The 25,286-nt window shown below is 30.8% G+C and overlaps 1 protein-coding gene across 2 annotated transcripts; it reads left to right on the forward strand.

The window, feature by feature from the left end:
• The first annotated feature begins 95 nt into the window (after nt 1-95).
• Nucleotides 96-17,679, forward strand: LOC148599396 (luciferin-binding protein-like). 2 transcript variants are annotated; one of them, XM_088558946.1, is made up of 4 exons: nt 96-229; nt 1,157-1,258; nt 15,460-15,561; nt 17,101-17,679. In XM_088558946.1, exons 1-4 carry the CDS (start codon nt 210-212, stop codon nt 17,189-17,191), a joined length of 315 nt encoding a protein of 104 aa, XP_088415072.1. In that variant the 5' UTR covers nt 96-209; the 3' UTR covers nt 17,192-17,679. The 2 variants fall into 2 exon arrangements, with proteins under 2 accessions (XP_088415072.1, XP_088415071.1); XM_088558945.1 differs by lacking the exons at nt 15,460-15,561; nt 17,101-17,679 and adding an exon at nt 1,529-2,043.
• Nucleotides 17,680-25,286: the final 7,607 nt, after the last annotated feature.

Below are 25,286 nucleotides of genomic sequence, written 5' to 3' on the forward strand. Positions count from 1 at the left end.
AAAAAGTTTAAATAATTTTATTCGTAAACTATCACGTGTAGTGCTTTAAATGTTCATCACATGCAGGTATTAAACATCCACATGACATTGAGCAATATCATCGAGTATTAACCAAATTGGATTTTTTAAAATTTTTTTACAGTCTTTGTATATAGTTCTGTGTATACCATTCACGATAGCTAAATTCTTCTGTATTCCTATACACGTCGATGGTGCAGACATATTTGAGGTAAGATTATTTCCCTAACAATTAAAATCCTTTGTTGAATGCTTGATTTTGATTTTGCTGAAATTTCAATTAAATAATCTTGCGTCTTTCAAGGGTTTGATTACCACACATTAAGTTTTCTAAAATCATTTTGTACTTATATTCAAAAGTCGACCGAGACAATATGGATCTCATTCTAAATCAATGTAGAATTCAATATATAATTGTGAATGGACAGAATAAGGAATTGAAAACATAAAATATAGACTTGAACGAATTAAAGCTTTCCAGGGAAAACACGACGAACATTATTATTAATGATACCTATTGTGGATGCTGCCTAAACCAAACCATAAATAGCCAGACTTTTAAAAAAATATAACGAAAATGGAAATTGTGAATATGTCAAAGAGACAAACTTTACCGGGATGAAAAATGTCAACTCAAGGCCACTCATGTATCTTCAATGAACGACAAGGAAACCTTCGGACCACAGGGCAGGTTGTAGTTTGCTCGAAAACAATATTTTACACAGTTATAGAGAAACATTTGCCCATAAAGCCCTCTTTCATCAATACAAAAGTTGTGTGACCTTGGTAAACCAACACCTATCTTAACCCACTAGATGTGGTTCGGTTTTGAAAGTTTTTGGTGTTTTAAAATCAATTTCTGATAAATCTATACACTTTGCTTAATGTGAAAGAATACTAGCGTAAATACTATAACAGCTTTGACATAATGGTGGAGGTAAAAAGGAGGATGCTTGACCATCTGCTCACCTGGTCAATATTTTAAGTTCTTTAGTGGAGTCCTGGTTTTACATTTACTTTTGTTTCATGTTATTTCATATTTTTTGTTGTGTGTATATTTTCCCTATCCAGTCTTTATCCTTGAAATACATTCGTTTGATTTCCACTGAAATCTTGAGTCTCTTGATTACTCTTTCAGAATGGTGACTCCTTACCTAATAGAGAAGTGGAAACACGCATTCAAATGCGCAGATGTTAATCATGACAACGTGCTTACAGTTGTGGATGCGTATTGTTTTGCGTAAGTAAAAATAGAAAAAAAAATCTATGTTTCGCTTTTTTTACGGATCTTCTTAAAAAAAAGACACGAAAATGGTTCCAAGTCGAGCAAATGTTTGTTTTCGTGACGGTTAAGTGAAAAACATTTTTAACTATTTTCCTAATCAATGATGATCTCTTGAACACTGTTAACATACTTTTTGCCATTTATAAACCTATCAACCCTTCAACGGTGTCCTCGAATGACATGTATTTGTCGCTTTATTTAAAAAAAATAAGACCTATTTTATAGTGAAATGGCTGCCAAGGGAGCAAACCTGAACGGTCAGGCCGCTGATGACTTCCGATCAAAATATGCCAAATTATTCTCGGAATTTTTTCTAAACGGAACAGAAAGACAAACTGAAGATGAACTGGTTGGAAGATGGCGATGTGAATATGAGACAAATAGAATAAAATTCGAGCAACAGATGAAAGAAGTGTGTGGATCTTATGTTCGTCTTACAGATTTAAACAGCGACGGAAATATATCAAAAGATGAATTCAAAGCGCAGTTAATGGCCCAAGGTTTAGAATCTTTTGATGATAAGTATTTCGATGCGTTTCCAGAGACGAAGAATGGAGAAATTTCAAACGATATTCTTCTTGAAGCATTAGTAAAATATTACTGTAATAGCGATGAGAACAATGTAGGTCGTTTGGAAAGAATCATCTGTTATGGAATGAAAGTGGTTGCTCACAACAATTAAACAATTAACAGCAATATATATTTATTTTATTTTATTAATGCGATCAAAACCTATTAAACGGTAGTAAAATTGTCGTTTGTTTTTTTCTATTTGCTTTCTGACTCAACTCTGCAATGTATGTACCTTCAGCTCAACTTCTGATTTTCTGATTTTTGAAAATTTTCCTTCTTAATTTTCCTAATTCATTTCTGTCTTAAATTGATAAAGCTACTTAGATGAAAATATATATTATTTTACGTCTCATAACGAAACAATCCTTTGATTATATATGATATGAGCAAAATTGAGGGGTACGTGTCAAATCATAATTGAGTCCTTCAGATTTTATCCGTTAATTAACCATTATTAAATCATCAATTATTAAGTTTATGGCTAACGTACCATCAGTATTCAGACTTATACATATTCTAGTAGATGTTACAATCTTTTGACGGATTCAAAACCATAAACAACGAAATAAAAAGGTATTCAAAGAAAAAAAGAAAAACAAACACAAAAACATTTCAGGTTACAGGAAAGTACAAAAAAATGTCCGAAAAAATATCGTCTCTTTTTGCATTGTAAAAATTAATATGATCTATATCAATAAAACTCTGAGAGTAAAATGGAATACAAAAATGATAATAATTAGTAAAACAAATGCTTATTTGTCTAACAATGGGTTTGTTGTCGAGTATTGCATAAATTGCATTGGAATTGTAAAAGCACATTGCAACTGAAAAGATAACGAAAAGAAACACTTGCTTTCCTGTGTCTATAAAAGAAATATTGGCCCTCACTTATATACACCGGCCTTGTGTAAACATACAACTGTTGACCATGTCTAGTTAGTCAAAGCATGTGACAAATATTTTGGATCAAAATACCACTTGTAAACCTCATACTTTCAAATCAATAACATTTGACGTCAATATAACTTGAAATATTGTTACAAAATAAAATATTTGTGAAGATGTAGCTACCTTTACAAGATGAATATAAAAGTATGCAAGACATATTTTTCCTTGTAAACCTGAATTTTCAAATTCTTTTACAGGACTGAGAATTAAAATATAAAATATATAGAGATATAAAAGACTATAACGTTAATTTTCACGTGTGATTGTAAGGTGGGTTTGACAACACACTATGAAAAAAGACAATTGTTTTTTTTCCAAAATAACTTCCGCTATAAGCAGACATTTGCAACCTTTTTCATTATTTAGGTAAATGTAATAGAGCGGTGCAACCAAATAAATTGAATCCTGTTTGAAAAAAGAAAACAAAATCACCTTTCCATGTGAGGTAATCATCCAAAATAAGGCATTCCCATATGACACCCTTTTGGATTATTAGATTGTGTGACAATAATGTTACACAATTCAAGAGTTTTGAATAAAGTAATATACTACGACACACTAGTACGGTAAAAATAACAGTTTAATGTCATTTGCTCGGCTGACCGTGACTCTATTTTGAATTTGTTGGTCAATGTTATCGAACCGAAAACTTATTAAGACTTGTTAATTTCCAAATAAGAAATAAACTTACCACGAACGGTTCAAGTGTAAAATACACACGACTAACATTTCAATTTGACAGATAACTATCAAACCACTTCTCTACATAAAACTCTTCGAACGAAAACGACTACCACGCAACAACTCGCTGGATATCTTCCAGATCGCCGAATCAGAGATTTGCATAACCTAATGTAATAAAATACATTAGACAGAAAACTTTTTGTCAAATAGGTCTTTTCTTTTCAAAGTAAAGCCGTCAACGTCTGTACATGTATTAATCAAAACTCGCCAAGTCAACAAAGAACTAAATGAAAGTCTCCTTAAATGGACACATGTCATTTTGTTAACAAAATTCGCAAATATTTTCAATTTAAATGCTTATTTACACTTTTAATAATACTTGAAATCCCTCTGAATGACACAAACATTTGTAAAATCTAGTATTTTACTTTTAACAGGATCTAAAAAAAACAAAAAAAAACCTGAATGTTTAATCTATTATTGAGATTTTTCCGTATATCGACAATGAATGCACGATATTCATTGTCTGGTCCATCTATTGAAATGCTCATAATGCTGATGTGCTTTAACAGGAAAAGCAGGTACAGAACTAACGGAATTCAAATTAAACAGACATAAAAATAATCTAATATTTTACTACTATTCTGGCCTACTCAACAGGAAATAAATCTTATACGCTTGGAATCAATTAAAACTTGCTACCTACGAATTACAAATAAATAAAAAAAGTTTTTTGATTGCATATTTCTCTCTGACAACACATCTTCTAATATTTGTGGGAGAGAGGGTAGTGGCGTTATCAGAAAGGTTAATTGCATAGATTTTCTGTGTCATATGAAACAAGTCTAGTTATTAAGTATTAAGAGCGTGCGCTGATCTTAGATCCAAATGTATATATCAATAGCAAGTTTAATGTAAAATGGTTCATGAAAAATATTTTGCCGGGATTAAAATGTAGTTAAATAAAGTCACACCATGGAGAAATATAAATAAAAATTTAACATTACAAAAGTAATGGCTGTATGATATATTTATTCCGTAGGTACATATATTCCTAAATAAAATAGAGATTGAAAAGATAATTGTTTGCATTTTGCACTTGAACCGTTCGTGGTAAATTTTATTTCTGATTTGGAAATCAGCAAGTCTTAATAAAATGTCAGTTAGATAACATTGATTAACAAATTCAAAGAGTCACAGTCTGTTGAGGAAAGAACATACAACCATTTTAATTTTACCGCAGTGGTGCGTCGATTATATTGTTTCATTGAAAACTCTTGAGTCGTGTCAAATTATTGTCACATAAAGTTATAATGTATAAGGGTGTCATATGACGAAATCATGCCTTATCTTTTTATGTTTATCCAAGAAAGGTGATTTTTTTCAACAGGTGACATGAAAGTTGATTCGGTTGCATCGCTCTAGTCTATTTACCTATATAATGTAAAAGGTTGAATTGTCTGCCTATAGTAGACTTTATTTTTGAAAAATGAAATTGTGGCTTTGAACATATTGTGTTATCCAAACCAATCGTACGATCACACGTTAAAGTTAATTAAATAATAAAGAATTTTATATCAGTTCTCAGTCCTGTAATCGTATTCAAAATTAATCTAAACAAGGAATAAAACTTGCTTGCATACTGTCTTATTCATAACACAAAGATAATGACAATTAAACAGTCATTTTATCTAGTAACGATATTACAAATGATATTGACCTCAAAGCTTATTGTTTTGAAATTGTGATGTTTGCAAGTGGTACTTCGAAATATAAATCACATGCTTTGACAAACGACTTTTTTCAGTTATCTGATAACACTAGACCGGTGTATATATGTAAGGGCCAATATTTCTTTCATAGAAACATCTCAGGAAATCAAGTGTTTCTGTTCTTTTACTTTTCATTGAAAATGTCAAAGCAATTTATGCAATACACGACAAAAACACCCTTGTTAGACAAATAAACATATTAGATTATTTGATATTTTTTCAACGAGAGGGAGTTTTTCATGAAGATCTCGTCGAGAAACTTGGTCACGAGACGAGATGAGCATGAGAAAGCCCCGCGAATTAAAAGAAAATATTAAATAATATGTTTATCGCATTTAATGAAGTGTAAGGTATTAGAATGCTCTTATTTTCAGTCCTAACATGAATATGTAAGTTTATTAGCGCTGTAAAGTTTCCTTTCTGCACTATTTTTCAGCAGAGTGCTAAGTGCAGTCACGTATGTTGTGCAGCTATACGATAATTTTCATTCTCACTCGATTGACGTGAGATTGTAAATTATCCTATAGCAAGATCAAAGGGATTTTATACAAAATAGCTATAATTTGTTTTACTAAATATTATGAAACATTTATTCAAATTTGGCAAAGTTTACTCACAGTTTTATGTTTGATACTGATATAAATTTTTTTAAATGCAAAAAGAGACGATATTTTTTCAGACATTTTTTGAAACTTTCTTGTACCTGTTTTTTGTCGATTTGTTTAGTGTAATGCGCTTAGAAGCAGTAGTATAATCTTATTTTTTGCTATCCTATCACTTAACAACACATTTTAAATAATATGTTACATGTAAACAATCATTAGAAAGAAGTGATGGAACAGATATTTGTTTTAAATTACATATACTACTTCATGCAACTCAGAGATCTAAGTTACAGAGACGGAGGTACGGCAGGGTGATCTGATCCTTTCAATCAAGCTTTATTTCTTCGTGTGATTGACACATTACAAATAATATTGTTTACAATATTTAACACTCTTAAACATTTTAATCTGGCCTGACCATAGTGTTCATTTTTCATATGTTGCCATAAATTAAGCCCATTGAATATTAATCGAAATAGTTTGTTTATGTTCTATACAAACATCATACCTCTAACATTATATCAAAGCCTATATCATCTTCTAAAAATGTTTATATAAATGAAACCTCGTTTTAATTTGTTTTCAGTTATTTTTATTGTTTAATTTTTTTTCCAACTATATGGGATTCGTTTCTGGGATGTTCGTTAGACAAATGAACGACATTATTCACTACAATATAATAGGTTTTTATTTCAAGTGACTAAACTACACATATTTTTAAATATACATTTATATCTATGAACTATAGAAAGACAGTTTACATAACAGAGTTCATGTTTGTGAATAGTGATCAATGTCATTTTACACGGTATTCCATTGTTATTTGTTCTATTATATAAACTGCGCCAAGGAACTTTTTTTAAATTATCATTACATATATGTATGCATATTTTCTAAATATAGAGACTAGATATCATCAATCACCCTCAAACCATAACAGATGATTTGTTTCTAAATGACCTACATTATTTTCATCACTGTTACAATAGTATTCAAATAATGCTTGAAGAATTACTTCGTTTGAAATTTCCCCATCATCCGTCTTAGAAAAAGCATTGAAGTATTTTTCATAAAAAAATTCAAAACACTGGGCCGTTAGTTGCGCTTTGTGCTCTTTTTTTGATATATGTCCATCACCATTGAAATCAGCGAGGCGAACATATGTCTGATAACTTTCCCTAACCATTTTCTTGAATTTTGCTTTACACATCTTACATTCATAAGTCCACTTTTCAATTAGTGCCTCCTCAGTTTGTCCTTCAGTTCCGATGAGGAAAAAATCTGAGAAAAATTTGGCATACTGAGTTCTGAATTCATCTGCAGCGCGATCTGTTAGTTTTGCACCTTTGGCAGTTTGTCACTGAAGCAAAAAACAGTATTTGCATTGACGAATGCAGTTAATTATAGAACGTTGCTAGAAATCAACATTTAAGACATAAAACTTTGTGGAGAAAACTCTTGTTGGCAATTATAAACGTTTTTGGTAGTTTATCAGTTATATAGTCTGATACCTGTTTTAAGACATCATTTTAGCGCGGGTACAGAAATTAAAGCCCATCGTCACGCTTCAGTTATTTTCTTTTTATTCATTTTTTTTCCCGACAAACAGGAGGGCACGCACCAGGCACTTTGTGCCTGGATCCGCCTACTGCTTTAAAACTCCTTACTGTAAAGAAAACTGGTTTATTGGTATAAATTTGAATGAATTATCCTCAATTCGCAAATAAAACAAACATAGTACAAAGAACAAAAACAAATACAAATCAAATGCACAGACAACACATTTGATATTGCAATCTTTTGTCTTTATAATAAATGTTCTTTCTATAGTAAGGTGAAGGTTAAATGTTCATTAAACGACATTGTACGCTGGAAATGTCATTTATTTGAAGAAAAAGGATTTTAGTGGAGTCCGGGTTGCTCATTTACTTTTGTTACTTTGTAGGTATGATTTTAGTTACTTTATGTTCTTTGTTGTGTATGTCTGTTTTCCATTTCTGTTCTTTGTCCCTAGATTACATTCTTTTGATTACCGCTATGGCCTTGGTTCCCTTGATTACTTTTACATACGCAAAACAATGGGCGTCTTCTATTGTTAGTATGTTGTCGTGGTTCAAATCTGCGCATTTGAATCCCGCTTTCCACTTCTTTATTAGGTAAGGAGTCACCATTCTAAAACAAAACAACTGCCTTATAACACATACGTTTACCCAAATGTTTCAAATTAGTAACTGAGTTTGTCAATATCATCCTTGTTAACACAAGTGACAGATTTTATAATAGATTTTATGTTGTTGTTTTCAATGAAATCAAGTTCAGACACTGCCAATAGTAGAGGTAATTAAAGCTGCAGAAAGGACCACAAAATAGTGCTGTTTTCACATACAAACGCCATATTTTTACGTAAGGACAGCCATTTCTGTATACATATCTGTATTGTGGAAAAAAACCATACATGTATCTCCTTCTTAAATCAACCAAACTCAAGAATGAAAACATTTTTTTTTTATTTTGTAAAGTAGCAACTTTATTAAAAGTCTATCAAACTTTCGTTTCAAAAGTGCAATACGGAATTGAAGATTGGTTATGTTATCTGAAACTGTTTCTAAATAGTTAACTAAAATGAATTTGGTAGATTTTTTGACATGGATAAATCCAATTTAATAAATAACGACCGTTATTTAATTATATTCTGCTTAATGGTGTAAAGCATACGACCCCCTTCGGCAGCTAGGAATTTCCATAAAGAAGGCTGTTTTAGCATTCGTATTGCTGTCGTAGTCAAACTATTTTTTTTTATCTTAGTGTATTGAATTTGCCATTTTAAAACTATTTTAACAGAATTAAATAATGTATGTTAATCTTTAAACACAGTCTTCTAAAGATGGAAACAAACATCTTACCTCAAGGAAATGTGTCTTAGATTTGTTATGAAAACCAACTAAAATGTTTGGAACGGTACAATTTACATATATTTACACAAACTATCAATTAAAAAATAAATAATCCTCGTGGTCATTGCCTCATTTTAATTTACAAAAACTGTAAATGAGAAAAATGGAGTACTTTATTCTAAAGACAGTGAAGTACCAATGTAAAATTTCACAGTTGTCAAAGGTAAACTCAAAAATATAATGACGCAAAGCTGGATAAACCAGTTATGGTTTTCCTAGTTTTTAGAAGTATTTAAGAAGCACTCCATCTAAGAATCATGCAAAATGACATACATGTACATGGTTGGACAACCTACATATTATTATGTTTGATGTTTTGTTTAATATATCAAAGTAAATAGAAATTCGCATGTGACTTTACATAGCATTGAATATTATTTCGATTGGAATAGTAATATACTGAAAACGTGAAATATCGGAGAATGTAGGAAACGTGAATGGTATACACTGAACAATATACAAGAGCGGTACAAAATAAAAGAAAATCAATCTTATTTCTTCAATACACGATGCTTATTTAAATGTCTTTAGCATGTGACGAACATTTTAAAAGTACTGCACATGATAATAATTTATACATTTAAAAAAAAAATCGGTGTTTATTCGATTGGATGGCTATAGTATTTTGCGTTATGTACATTGTATTACGTCTTAAGTGTAAGTTTTTGTAAGAATTAGGCAAAATTGGAAAAATCAGGTATGTCAAAAATACTTTTTACAGCACAAGGAAAGAAAACAAGGTTTTCCATATGACTTTGGTTAATCAAGTTATAACTACATTGAAATGCACAGACAAAAAATGAACATTAACTCTGTCAAAAACCTCATTTTTCTAACATTTTCTGACCAAATGATGCAGAGATAAAATAATGATCTCTTCAAATACCGAAAGCACCCTTAGTGAAATTATATTGTTAGATCGATGGGGTTTGACAAGCATATTTCTGATTTTTCACATTCTGTCTGATTCTTACAAGAATTACACTTAATATATTCATTGCAACAACCACACGGTTTTATATTTATTTTCTTTATATCAATATAAAATTGGCCGTTCGTTTTGAAGTACTAACCATATTACATTCATCACATTATTTCATTTCTTACAGCGAGTTATATAGTAAAGTTCCCTCGTTTTAATGACAATCACTTTCATTACTTGTTCAGACTAACATTTATGAATCCATTGCCAATTTGTATCTCCTTGTAAATTAACCGATATACTGCCTAAGATATTGTACTAGCTAATAGTAATTAAATCAAGGATATATCTTTAATTTTACCATCTTTGTTTGGGAATAAGGATGACAATAGTTAAGGTAAAGAATACATATCACGTGTGAATGCCTTTTTTTATGTTATCTTACAAGAAAAGGTGAATTTCTTATTATAAAGGATACATGAAGGATGATTCAGTTGCATCGCTCAGGTCTATTTACCTATATAATGCAAAATGTTGAATCGTCTGCCTATAGTATAATTTTTTTGAAAAACAAATGTGTCTTTGAACATATAAGAAAAACCTTGTTAGACAAAAAACATTTGTATGTACTTAAATATTATGAAACATATATTCATATTTGGAAAAGTTAACTCTCAGTTTTTCGTTTGATTCTGATCATATTAATTTTCAAAATGCAGAAGGAGACGATATCATTGTCATTGTCTTTCTAGTACCTGTTTTGTCGACTTTGCTTACTGAAAGCACTTAGATGCAGGAGCGTAATTTCATTGTTCGCTATCCTATCACATACATCACATACATTTTGTCACATGTAAACAATCATGTTTACGTGGAAGATTGGTGTCATTTTATTTGTTAAAGTATAGAGTACGTTTAAAGTTAAACCTTAGGTTTAAATGCCTATCTGGGCAAGTATGATTACAAATTTACAATGAAGTTGTGAAATGCGGTCAAACGCTGGTAAAGCAAATGGGATGGGGAACAAACTTTTTATCAAAATACAGGGGTTGCAATGTGTTTAATCATGTGACAGATAGATTACATAATACGTGCACAGATTTGGACTTAATCATTTTTCAAGAGATTTTACGTGTGATTTTTTGGAAGTTTTTTTTTCTAAATAGAGTGAAAAAAATCCATATTATTAACTGAACAGCCTTCCGTACAGTTGTTGTGCATTCTTTCTCAATTTTCACACTTTTTGAATTACAAACTTAATGCATACAATTAAAATTTTACAATTTAAGTTACACTATTTAAAAATTTTCTTCCGAATAATTGATAATCCCCGCCCCGATTATTTCAGTAGGTAGAATATGGAGTTAGGGGCCCGCATCCTTTGTAATATACACATGTATGATTGGCATTTTTGTATTTTATTTATTACCGCATTCCTTTCAACCATAATGATTGGGACCTTAAATCTATACCTGTGTAAGCCTTTTCACGGTGTTGCTTCACTATCTATAGAAAGATATACTCATAATTTATTTCATTTATAGTTATGATATATTGAATTAAAGTAACCACGATGATGATCCAGTTTAATTGCAACAGTTTGTATCTTCATATCAGAATTCTGAAGTGCATCAATTGAGGTAAGGTGTTTTTTATCCATAAAGAAAGCTTTTGTTTAAGACAATCACATACATACTTATTTAATTCGGCTAAAAAAATTTGTAAGTATTCTATATAAGTTCCATATCAAAATTATATGTACGAATTTGTGGCATACGATAGTTTCCCAATTGTAATATTATATGCATGTTTAATATTCATGAAAAATGATTAAAATAATAGCAAAAACTGATATGATATACCACCATTTAACCTCTCATATCCAAATACTTTGTAGTGCATTCTCTGTACATATCTATGCAACATAATGATCCTAATTGCAACATAGTGCTATGATGATTTTTTTTGTAAAAATAAGTTTTTAAAAAGCAAAATGGTTTAAGTCTTAGAAAGACTAAACTCAGTGGAACAAGTCCAACTTAGCAAAAGCATTACAAAAAATATTGTGTGTTTTTCAAAATCCCTCTACAACAAAAAACATAAATGCAAAGAATGGCAAATTCAATCTGAGTTAACATTATTTTGAGAGGATAAAATGCGATTCAATAATAAATATGTGACATATCTTAACGAGATGAATATTGACTAACATAACTAATATAAGATGTCAGTTATTTTTTCAATTGCTCTTAGGAGATAAAAATTATATAGAATGCACTGTACATTTTAGAATTAAGGGAGATAACTCTGTAAATGGCGCTCAAATACAATAGACTCGACTGTCAATGTCGATTATCTCCTAAGAGCAGGCAGATTTGAATGAATAATTACACATTTCATAGTATAGACCTATAAAAGAACTTAATTACAAAAAATAAAAATATGTAGCCCTTTTTAGGGTGTATCACATTTTTCAGATGTTGCATGATTCTTACAAAGACAGCTACTTAATATATCAATAAACATTATGATGTAAAGCAGTGTTATACTAGCACTATCTAGGTTGGCGAGAACATCTGGGGAAAGTAAACGCAGTTGTCGTTCCATCTTTTATACAAACTATTATAAAAAAAAGACAAAGGGGGCAGGAGATATCTATTATAGAAAATATTATTCTAAATAGGCAGAAAAAAATAGTGAGACCTTTTAGTGATAATGAATAGAGAGAGATTTTGAAACTTCCGTTTCTAGTTACAAAAAATATATAATTTACAGTGGTTAAGAGTTAAGAATTAACCTAACCATAGAATGAGAGCAACAAATGAATTATTATGCAAAATTAAAATCTTAGATGTGAATATTATATTGCCAATCGATTGTTTAAGAAATTAATATTTGAAATATTTGTTCACTGTGATGTAATACTGCTGTTATCGTGCATTCAATATGACATTATAAATGTGTTACATATTTCTGTTTTTACTGTACAGAAAGAATTCCTTAACAATTGCGAGAAAGTTTGTGTTATTATCAGCATTTTGATTGAATTCATACTAAATAAGAAGCTACTACTTGCACCATGAAAACTGATTTATTCAACGGATCATAGTTTTCCCTTCCTCTTTCCATTACCCCGGACGACTTTTTATGAGCAACTCAGCGGGTGTTTCTAGAAAAATAGAGGACGCTTACCATACCAGTGCACCTGGTCCAAGCTCCCAGTTGTTAGTAGAGTCCGAGTTGCTCATTTGATTTTATTACTTTGTATGTATGATTTTAGTTACTTTATGTTCTTTGTTGTGTATGTCTGTTTTCCATGTCTGGTTTTTGTTCCTGGATTACATTTTTTTGATTACCGCTATAACCATGGTTCCCTTGATTACTGTAATTAAGATGAAGTCAGCAGAATGATTTAAAGTAATGCTGATACTTTTTATTTGTATTTTACTTACATTGATCCCCTTTTTACCATTTAGATATGGCTTGTACCTTTCACTAATTCATCATTCATAATTGTAGTTAACTGAACCACAACAAAAAGAATATTTTAATTTTAAAATTGCAAATGTATGCTTTATTTTTATTATTTGTAATCCAGAATTCTGTCATATGGTAGGATCATAAAATATATTTCGAACTACCCCATCTAATGACATTACAATAATCAAACTTACGATCATGTCTTATTTACGTGAAAGCCACAAAAATATTAACATATATTTCAATAAAGATTTTTAAAAGATCTGATAGTTTGACTACATTAATGAACTTAAATGTTCATTGGTAGTTTTTTTTTTAAATTTTGTCACGTTATGCATACAATGGTAGGAAGATAGAAGTTCCTGTTTTCATGTGGGTCTTTTAATGACCATTATACCAACAAAATCGACGTTTTTCTTAGACCAGTTAGAAAAGTATGTAGTCCTTATCATTTAATTAATAAAAGGTTTTTGGTTTTTCATACATGTGGTATCAAACTATTGGCCAAAAAACTAAAAAAGGCCATTACTCTCTTAAGGAGTCGTCGTCCGACTTCCATGCAGTCTCGTAAGGTGTAAATTTCATACACAGTATATGTCATGTTCGTCTCAATTTACAACAACCGAATGACAAACTAAGTCTGTGGTCTGTAAATATTTCTTAATAATAGATAAAGTTTTGACTTGGATAAAGAACCACATGGTTGATTTTTTATAAAATAAAATATGAGTTTCCTTTTTAATTTCAAAATTATTAGATACTATACTTTAATAGCACATCATGTGATGAAATGGATTTATCTGAGATTTAAAAAACCACTACCTTTAAACAAATACGGGAAATTTTATATATATACATATATTATAATTTTTTTCTCGAGATGCTATAATTCTGAATAATATTCATTTCACATTTCATAGTCCATACAATGGTATCCTGATATAAATGTCTCCAACAATGAATTACTGTTTTAAATACTGAGGCGCATGGTGTAAAGGCAAGTTGCTTTGTTACCACAGTTATTCTTTGCTTATATACTGTATTATTATATTATATGGCTTTTGCTAAAAAACATGATGTTTACTTTATAAACAAAGCATTGTTCTATCTTTTAAAAACGCGTCGTCACTGCGACACAACTAACAATTCACAGAAATTAATGTAACCTGGACGATTGAGATGAAACAAGAAACAAGATTATAAATGGCAAATCATTTCAGATTTAACATTTGTATACTATCAGCTTGTATGCGCATACGTTTCATAAGCATATGCGTACGTCGAAAAAGCATCGGTATGCTTTAACAATTATACATATAAATATCTAAATAATGTTTATTAAAAACAATTAGTATATGTTCAAGTAGTATACATGCTTCTGTCAAATTGATATTTTCTTGAAAGCATCGGTTATCGTTCAACATGTATATTTATACATGTGATTATCTCTTTGAATAATAGGTTTAAATATTAAAATAACAAATAACAACAATGATCATTGCCAAAAATAAAGCACTGTCGTCCTCGTCAACTTCTCTTTGAATTCTGGTTGAGATATGTACTATAAAATATAGTTAAAAGTCAGTATACCTGTAATACAACCTGAGTGGAAGTTCTGACATTATACTGTAAACGTATTGATTTTTGCGGATTATGTTAAGTGAACATATTCGCGGGTATGAATTTTCGTAGTATATAAAATATAAAGAAAAATTCATTAGCGCACACCTTTTGAAAATTTCCCTACCATGACTATTTATGGCTTTACTTTTAAGATAATATACTCAATGAAACGTCTCTGTAAAAGTAGACTGACATTACCCTTTAAATGCCAATTTCATATAAAATCTATGTTATTTGCGTCTCAACCGAACACCAAACGAAAATTGGATATGCGAGGTGTAACTATTTCTGAATTAAAAATAAAAGAAAATTTGGATGGTTTTTGACTGGCATGAATCACTTCCAGATTGAATGTTATATAAACTGCTACTCAAAAATATAATTCAAAATAAGGTCAAAATTATTGTACGGTATACTTTAACGCTAAATGTATCTGAAATGAAATAACAAACGGTCATTTAACAAGTATGGGGTATGGAGAAATGGGCATTTGCTATTGAGCAACGTTTACCTCCACAGAAAGCAGGTAACTGTCTCATTACAATATCATATCACTCATTTTAACCACAATATATATGTTCATACGCTATTACAGAATGGTGACTCCGTACCTTATAACGAAGTGGAAAACTACATTCAAATGTGCAGACCTTAACCATGACAACATACTTACACTCGAAGACGCCTACTTTTTTGCGTAAGTAAATGCTTGCGTCTATAACGTATTCAGTATCTAAAAAAATCCATGTAACTGTTTGTGCGATCTTTCATTGATCATCGATCAGCTACAGACCAATTATTGACCTATTAAAGTGACTCATTCAACTGGTGGTCGCTTTGACACTACATAATAGGTTAATCGGTTTATGATTTGTGCGGAATTATTTAGAACTCAAACTTTTTAAAACTGCTATTTGCTTATGTGAATTATGTGTTATCACCCTTCAACTAAATCAGTCATTGATCATATGATTACATCAATAATTGCGCTATTCTCTTTTTATATCACCTATCTAACACTATAAAAGTCGATGACAACAAGTAAGAGTTGTACGGCAAACACATATCTTACTTCATTCTTGTTAGCAGTAGTCTTTAAAACACTTTGAAAGAGTGATCAAGGGAACCAAGGTTGTAGTGGTAATCAACAGAATGTAATCCAGAGACAAACAAAAAAAAACAAACATGAAAAACAGACATTCACAACAAAGAACATAAAATAAATAAAATCATACATACAAAGTAACAAAAGTAAATAAGCACTGTGAAGTCAGCTTCATATCTTGACCTACACTTAGAAATCGATGGTAAAGGAAAACTATTGATCAAACTTTACGACAAGCGTGATGACCTTTCATTCAGAATCGTCAACTTTCCTTTTATCTGTGGCAACATCCCTTCAGCACCTGTGTATGGAGTGTTCATATAACAACTCATATCAGAGCTTGCCAAAACTACACTAACTTTTAGTATCGCGCTAGAATTCTAACAAATACTTTTCTGGAACAGGGTTATGTTGCTACAAGATTGAAGTCATCACTACAGAAGTTTTATGATCGTCATCATGAACTCGTGGATCGTTATGGTGTATCCATCTGCATATCCATATGGGTCATAGTTTTCCTTTCCTCGTTTGTCAACCCCGGACTTGACTTTTTATGAGCAACTCGGCGGGTGTTTCTAGAAAAGCAGAGGACGCTTACCCTACCGGTGCACCTGGTCCATGCTCCTAGTTTATAGTGGAGTCCGGGTTGCTCATTTACTTTTGTTACTTTGTATGTATGATTTTAGTTATTTTATGTTCTTTGTTGTGTGTGTCTGTTTTCCATGTCTGGTCTTTGTCCCTGGATTACATTCTTTTGATTACCGCTATAACCATGGTTCCCTTGATTACTCTTTGAAAACACGTCCACCACACTGGACAAATATGTTGTCGATTAAAAATTCCAGCATTTTGTAAACATCTTCCTCTGTATATTTGGAAGATGATTTGGCATTATCTCTTACAAAGTATGTGGAATCTCTACCAAGACCTATATATTTGTATCTAGGTGTACCATCTTTTTTGAGAAAAAAAAAAACAAACAATTATATATAATGTTTTAAGTCGGGATTTTACAACAAAGAACATAAAGTATTTAAAACCATTCATACAAAGTAACAAAGCACATGATGACATTATTTAGAAGCGTATTTTTGTCAGTGTGTCAACAATAAAAATGATTTTATACTGTAGTGATAAAGCTGCTAAGGGTGCTAACCTGACAGGTCAGGCTGCAGAGGAGTTTAGAGCTCAATATGCAAATTATTCTCAGACTTTTATCTAGATGGAACTGATGGGCAGTCTGAGGAGGAACTGATTGAAAGATGGAGTAATGAATATGAGACAAATATAACAAAATTCGAGAAAAAAATGAAAGAAGTATGTGAGTTTTATGTTAATCTTACTGATTTAAACAGCGACTGAAAAATATCATTAGAAGAATACAAAGCGCAGGTGTTAGCACAGGGTCTAGACTCTTTTGATGATAAGTATTTCAACGCCTTTCCAAAAGATGAGGACGGAGAAATTCCAAATGGTATACTTCTTCAGGCACTTGAGGAATACTATTGTAACAGTGACGATAATAATGTCAGTTATTTAGAAAAAATCATCTGCTATGGATTCAAAGTGATCGATAACATTTAATTTTTTAACTTAATAGCAATGCGTATACTAATACCTGTTTATATTTTGATGAATTTTTAAAGCTTACTTTATATCGATTATATTTCATTAGCACATATATCATGTATTATTTGCAATATTAAACTATACCAGAAAAGTAAATCTTATCATCTATTTTTCTTCCTTCTATATCTTTCTTACAGAAACTAAACCGACAAATAACAGTGAAAAACTATGAGTTTTGTTTTCAAAGAGCAGTACGTGTGAACAAAAATGGTATTGTTGCATTTATTTCAAAAACCCAATGACAAATGAAATTATCAACTCAATTTAGCAATATCATCACAATTGATTTATTTTATCTCGCACACTTTTATAACATCGAGTCTTCTGACTGAGACACTACATTGGTTTTACACAATTAATGGAGATCTTAATTTTCTGAAGAAAAACGATTTCAAAATTATCAATGTATACTTGAAACAATAGGATATAAACCATCCACGAATCATTATACATGTAGAAATGGTAATTTGTACATATTTGTTGTTTTAGGTTACATTTTCACGTATTTTAAAACTACAGAATGGCACAAATGTAAATCAGAACATCAAGTTGGTGATCAGCATGTAGCAATTATCCTGGACAACATATTTATCACTTTGGGAGGAATACTTTTTATAACAAATTATCTGCATTCAAATTGGCACTTATTGTGCCACTGTCCTAGCCAACATGTATATTTGTACATATAAATGGACTTTCTATAAAAGGCAGTTAAAGTCAAGAAGCTTAAAGATTCTCTAATTTTAAATATCGATGTATTTACAATATTCTTTCTGTGTACACTCCTACATTCCATGAATTGCTTCTGTTGATTTGACCAACAAAATTAGAAATTAAAGCTAATTGACATACCGTCTACTGCGCAAGTACGTTAAGACATTTACCTCGAACTCAACGACAGAAATTATCATATCCGTGCAAAAATATAAAATTTACGAGACAATTTGGATTTTCACTCCAGTTAAGAATCATGCAAAATGTGATACATGGCTGGAAAGCCTACATATTTTTAGTTTTGATATTCATTTTGAAATGTCACAGTAAACTGAAAGGTAATTTTTCATATAATCCGTGTTCATAGGAGGTTAAATTATATAGAATGCACTATAGATTTCAAAATTAAGGTAGATAACTCTGTAAATGACGCTAAAATATTATAAAAACTGTTGGATTTTCAATGTGGATGATCTTCTAAGAGTAGACAGATTGGAATGAATAATTGTTCATTTCTTCATATAGACATATGAAGTAACTTAATAACAAAAATACAAATGTGCAGCCTTTTTGTGGTTGTATCACATTTTACAGAAAAAAAAATACACGATATATATATCGTAAGTACTAAACTACTATTTTGACTACTAATTTTAGTTACTTTGTCCTGTGGCGATTTTGTAATGTCTGTTGGGGGAGAAGTTTCAGTGTGCTATCAGACATTCGTTTAAATGAACGTTATCATCAAAATGCCTGTACCGGACCATTGCAACGGTTTTCAACTAGGATTTTGTTACAATCAAGATCATTGTTAACTTCATGGATCAGGTTTGATTATTAGCAAGAAAAGTATCAAATGCAGAAGATTGGAAAATTTACAACTAGATTTTAAATTTCAATGGAGTAATAGAAGTTAGTTTCATTTTGAAATAAAATCTCATTTTTTTTTGTTCACTGACTACCTACGGAAGTAATACATATAATGGTTATGTAAACGAGGGAAGTTAACTATGTAACTCGCTATAAAAATGAAATAAAGAACGAACTCACACTTATGTAATAAAAAAGTTTAAAACCGTGTTGCTGTCGCAATGAAAATACAAAATATTAAGGGTAAGGTTTTGTAAGAATCAGGCAAGACAGGAAAAAATCAGAAACATATATGTCTAAAGACCACCGATCTGACAATATAATTTTACTCAAGGATGCTTTCCTGTTTGAAAAGACCATTACCCTAAACGTATTAATTTTCGCTGTTTTTGCGATGGACAGTAAAGCGCGAAAAATGGTAACGGCGAAATTGATTTTAACGCTATAAAACGCTAATCATATTTTGAAACCGCGAATGATAATGCCCGCGAATATGTTTACAGTATTTGATGTCTGCGTCACTGGATTTGCTTATAAATTTTTAAATAGGACTATAGAAATATAAGATTTTTGACAGAGCAAGCCCTTGAAATGTTCATTTTCATTGCATTTCAATGAAATTACTATTTAATTTACCAACGTGTTATAAAAAATCTTGTCTTTTGTTCTTGAGTCAAAGTGTGTACATAGTCAAATTAACTTTTCAAAATAGTGTTTTTATACTTTGTTTAATACACTACATGTTTCTAACATTTAAAATTTATATTATAACTAATTATATTCAACTTACATCATTTGTTAAAAAATGTGTGTGTTAACCAACAGAATTCCTTATATTACGACATGAAATTAATGTTAAAACAATGCATCATAGGAGATTATTAATCACATTTGTCATAGTGAAGTGTTAAATATATCCCTAGAGGAACAAAAATATCTATCTCATTTGACCCGGTCCTAAGAAATATTTGTCAGTAACTTAGAATGCAATACAATGTACATAACGAGAAACAATATAGTCATCCAATCCATAAACCTGCCAAAAACGTTTAAAATAATTTCATACATAAATATCACATGCAGTACTTTAAATGTTCGTAACATGTCAAACATGCACATGATATTTAAAACATCATCGTGTATTGATCACATTGGACTTTCTTTTAGTTTTTAAAGCTCCTGCATACAGTCATCCAATCCATAAACTCCCAAAAAAAGTTTAAAATAATTCTATACATGAATTATCACCTGCAGTACTTTAAATGTTCGTCACAGGCAGGCGTTAGGCATGCATATGGCATCGAAAATATCATCGTGTATTGAACTAATTGGACTTGTTTTAGTTTTTGCAGCTCCTGTATATAGTTATGTGTATTTTTTTTGTGGTTTCTACAGCTCCTGTATATAGTTCTGGGTATGCCATTTCCGATTCCTTCATTCTCCGGTATTACACATGTTCAATATATAACTGTTCTATTTGAAATAATCTTCATTGCGATGTATTTCTTCTTTTTAGCTACTTTTCGTCACAATAGCCATTGGGGTTTAGATTAAAAAAAATAGATGAATATATTAAACTTGTTTTGAATCCCCATTAAAACCAAATGCCACTTATGTTTTTGAGCTAACCTCAAAATTTTAAAGTGTTACATCACTGTCCACAGAGTAAGTTATTCCATTTTTTCATATACAGTTTTGAAATATTTAAATGCGTCAATAACCAAAATGATTATTTATTTTTAATTCGATAGTTTGTATAAATGTATGTGACGTGTGCCATTGCAAACATTTCAGTTGGTTTTCATAAGAAATCTAAGGCACATTTCCTTGAGGTAAGATTTCGTTTCTATCAATAGAAGACTTTGTTAAAAGACTAGCATTTCATATTATTAAATTTTTCTAAAATAGTTTTGAAATAGCAAATTCCTTACACCAAGATGCTAATATTTGGACCGAAACTATATATAGTTAAAAAGCGTTCGTTATACATTAAATTGAATTGAATTTAAATTGTATATATGATTCATGCATGTAAAAAGCCGACAGAATTCATTTTAGTTAACAATTTACAAAGAATAACGGATAACATAACCAATCTTTTTTTGGTTGATTAAAGACGGATCCATGTGTTTTTTGTCGAAATACAGATAATATATGTATACAGAAAGGATTCAACTTATGTAAAAATATGGAATTTGAAGATTGAAACAGTATTGTTTGCTGCTTTAATCATTTCTATTTAGGCAGTGTTTGACTGAAAACAAAAGAAACATTAAATCTGTCAAATCATTCCATGTGTAAACGAGGTGAATATTGACGTATTCATTTAATATTTTTTCTTTAAATTTCAAAACATATTTGAAATAAAAAAAAATGAGTCAAGGTACATGTGGCATAAGTGCAGTTGTTTTTATTTCAGGATGGTTACTCCCTATCTAATAAAAAGTGGAAAGCCGCATTCAAATGTGCAGATGTGAACCACGACAACATACTGACAATAGAAGACGCCTATTGTTTTGCGTACGACTTATTAAATCCCCCCGCCCCATTTCAACCAAGTCACCATGTTTTCACAACACAAGAGAACTTTCAATAACGACAAAAGAAATCTTTCTACGATCGCATTATAAAATGTCTTTTTTTTTAAGTTTTGTACATGTATTAATTGTTCCTCTTTGTTTTATTTGTTTTGGTTTTAACTTATTTACGAATTGAAATATAGAGCAGTCAACTTTATGCACTCAGTAATAGTCCACTTTGCAGTACGGAGTTGTAAAGCAAACGGAAGGTCCAGGGTGTGCGTAGTTCTGTTTTTCTGAAAAAAAAATATAATAAAAATAACATTACTGAAGTGTGACGGTACTCCTCTTTGATCAGTAAGCGCGTCGTCCCGTCTTGAATTTCTGTATCCGCTCTGTAAATGATATCTTAAAATAGGTATCACCAGATTTCGTAACTGATAAACTATCAAAAACGTTGGTAATTGCTAACAATATTTTTTTCCTCAAAAGTCTATAATGCTGATTTGAAGCATTATTCTATAATTAACTGCATTCGTTAAATTCTACATCAATGCAAAAGTTGCTTTTTTTTTTACTAAAGTGACAAGGATGCCAAAGGTGCAAAACTAACAGATCGGGCTGCGGGCGAATTCAGAACTCAGTATGCCAAATTTTTCTCAGATTTTTTCCTCATCGGAACTGAAGGACAAACTATTGAAGCACTGATTGAAAAGTGGGCTTATGAATATGAGATGTGTAAAGCAAAGTTCGAGAACATGGTCAGGGAAAGTTTTATGATATATGTACGCCTTTCTGATTTTAACAGTGATGGAAACATATCAAAAGAGGAGCACAGAGCGCAATTAATGGCCCAGGGCTTAGAATCTTTTGATGATAAGTACTTCAACGCTTTTCCTAAGACGAAGGATGGAGAAATACAAAACGACGTACTTCTTCAAGCAATATTTGAATACTATTGTAACGATGATGAAAATAATGTAGGTCGTTTAGAGAAAATCCTCTGCTATGGTATGAAGGTGATTGATTATATCTAGTCAACACATTCAGAATACACACACACGCACTTATTTATTTATATAATTTATATATGGAACTCTGTTATATAACACAACTTTACAATATTCATATAAATCATAGATATAAATGTATATTTACATATATGAGTAGTCCAGACACTTGTAATAATAATAATAATAATAATAATAATAATAATAATAATAATAACTTATCTTAACGTAGTTAAAAATGTCGTTCATTTTTATTTGCTTTTTTTTATGTCATTTGCTCAGCTGACTGTGACTATTTTGTATTTGAGGGTCAAAGTTATATAATCGACAACTTATTAAAACTTGCTAATTTCCAAATCAGAAATAAAACTTACCATATACGGTTCACGTGCAAAATACACGCAATTAACATGTAAATTTTTTTTAAACATTTGAATACTGTGAATGTACTTTAATTCGTGGATATCAATTTTCGTGGATTAGGGAAGAAACACAAATTCATGGATTCTATAATTTGTGGTTTTGAGGTTTTCAGTATACAAATCAATGAAAATATCATATTAGATGGGAACCAAATTTCGTTGGTTGGCCTTCCAACGAAAATCACGAAAATTGGTACCCAACGAACATTATCACTTTAACAGTATATAAAATATATCATATACAATCATTCGCCTTCATTTACGATGATCACATAAAAGAAATTCATGAAGTTAAGACGCACCACAAAATAAAAATAGATTAATTTATCACATGTCAGAATAAAAAATGAGTGAAATCGAAAAGCAGATTAAAGATGTACATTCAAAGCTTAACACAAAAGCTGAAAATATAAAACGCACCAATGATCAGATGTCTGTTCAATTTATAACCAAAATCGATCAAACACGTGAGAAGGTAAAAATGAAAGAGGGAAAGAGGGGCTAATATACCTTCACTTACATGCAATAAAAGACTATCTAGTATTTTACAATATCCCCGAAGAGACAGGAGAAGACTGTGTTCAAGAAATACTAAAATGCATGGAAGAAAAACTTAAGATAGCAGAGGCAAAGTATAAAATCGATATCATATGTGCAAACATAATGGGTAAGAAGGGGGAAAAATCCAACCTATGATAGTAAAATTCAGTAAGAGTAAAAATATTGGTACACAAAACGAGGGTGGATTTTGTTTGCTTTGTAATCCAGACGTTTTAAATGGAATTGAAGTGGTGAAGGAAAGGTTGTTTTGTTAACAAAGCTAAACGATTTTTTTTTCACAATACCAGTAATATTTATGTATTATTTATGTATATACAACATAAAAACTATCATTTTACAATATAAATGAATGCAACTTCTTCATATGATAGAACATATAATTTTTGAATATAGAGAAAAGGGTAGTATACTCCTCTGTGGTGATTGTAATAGTAAAGTAGGTTTACTTAATGACACTTTGATGAATGATAACCTTGACCTATAAATAGTGGTGCAGGGCCTTATGAAAATCAAATAATTCCCGTACGATTCTCAATGGACAGCACGATAAATTTGTTTGGGTGTAAATTAATCTAAATGTGTTATACTACCGGACGTCTTTTCTTCAAAGGAAGGCTCTGAAACGATCTTACTGATTTCACTATTTGTACATCTAAGGGAAGAATTATTGTTGACTACTTATTAACTTTTCCCGAGAGCTGTAGACAGATACATGACTTTGAAGTACCTCATTTAAATGAGTTTTCTTAATAAACTTAGCGATGAAATGTTCCTTGCCGACATTTAGTTCACTTTCGACAGGGTGGATAGACGTATTCTATGATATAATTTCTCAGAGATTTGAGCATAATATGTGTCATACGCAAGCTACTTCCTTATTATTTGAAGTTATAGTGTTTGGCCTCTGCTGTGTATTATGTAAACGAAATAGTATTGCAATGCTGTTTATAAATGACATTATTATATTACTGCTATAGCTTTAATATGCTTTTGCAATAAACAATTTATCTATCTCATCTTAACTTGATCACCAACGTATAGGATTTTGAACCATGAAAAGAATAAAAAAACATGCTAACCAATTTCGTTAAATGTCTCTTACTAGTATATAGTTTTGACCAACGCAATTAACAGAACGTAAGTTTTGGTGATTAAAAGCGTCTCGCATTTACACGTCTATTGTTTTTTTTGTAGGCTGAATACTGCCATCGTTTGCTGAAGAATTGCTTTTGTCGTTTTATTATTTTTTTTGTTAATCAGAAATGGCACCTTAGATTGGTAATGCTTTAAATCAATTATAATATCTTTTTGTTTCCTATTATCATTTGATATTAAATTTGTTAACCACCTCATTTGTTTTATCACCGTTTGACCGCCAATGCCAACCTCATTGTTTACATTTAATCATACTTGCAACTTTTGCATTAAAACCCACAGCTCACCTGTTAACGCGTTATATTCTTTTTGTTGGAAAGGTTTTATATGAAAGCCAGCCTTGACATATGATGGATGGAGGCGCAACAATCTAATGTCCTTTTCATTGTCATGTGCTCGCCCTAACTCAATTGCAATATAAATAAGTTGAGTCATCT

This window comes from Perna viridis, chromosome 13 (genome assembly GCF_037379345.1).
Source record: "Perna viridis isolate PV_CMFRI_1.1 ecotype Kerala chromosome 13, ASM3737934v1, whole genome shotgun sequence".
Classification (NCBI taxonomy): domain Eukaryota; kingdom Metazoa; phylum Mollusca; class Bivalvia; order Mytilida; family Mytilidae; genus Perna; species Perna viridis.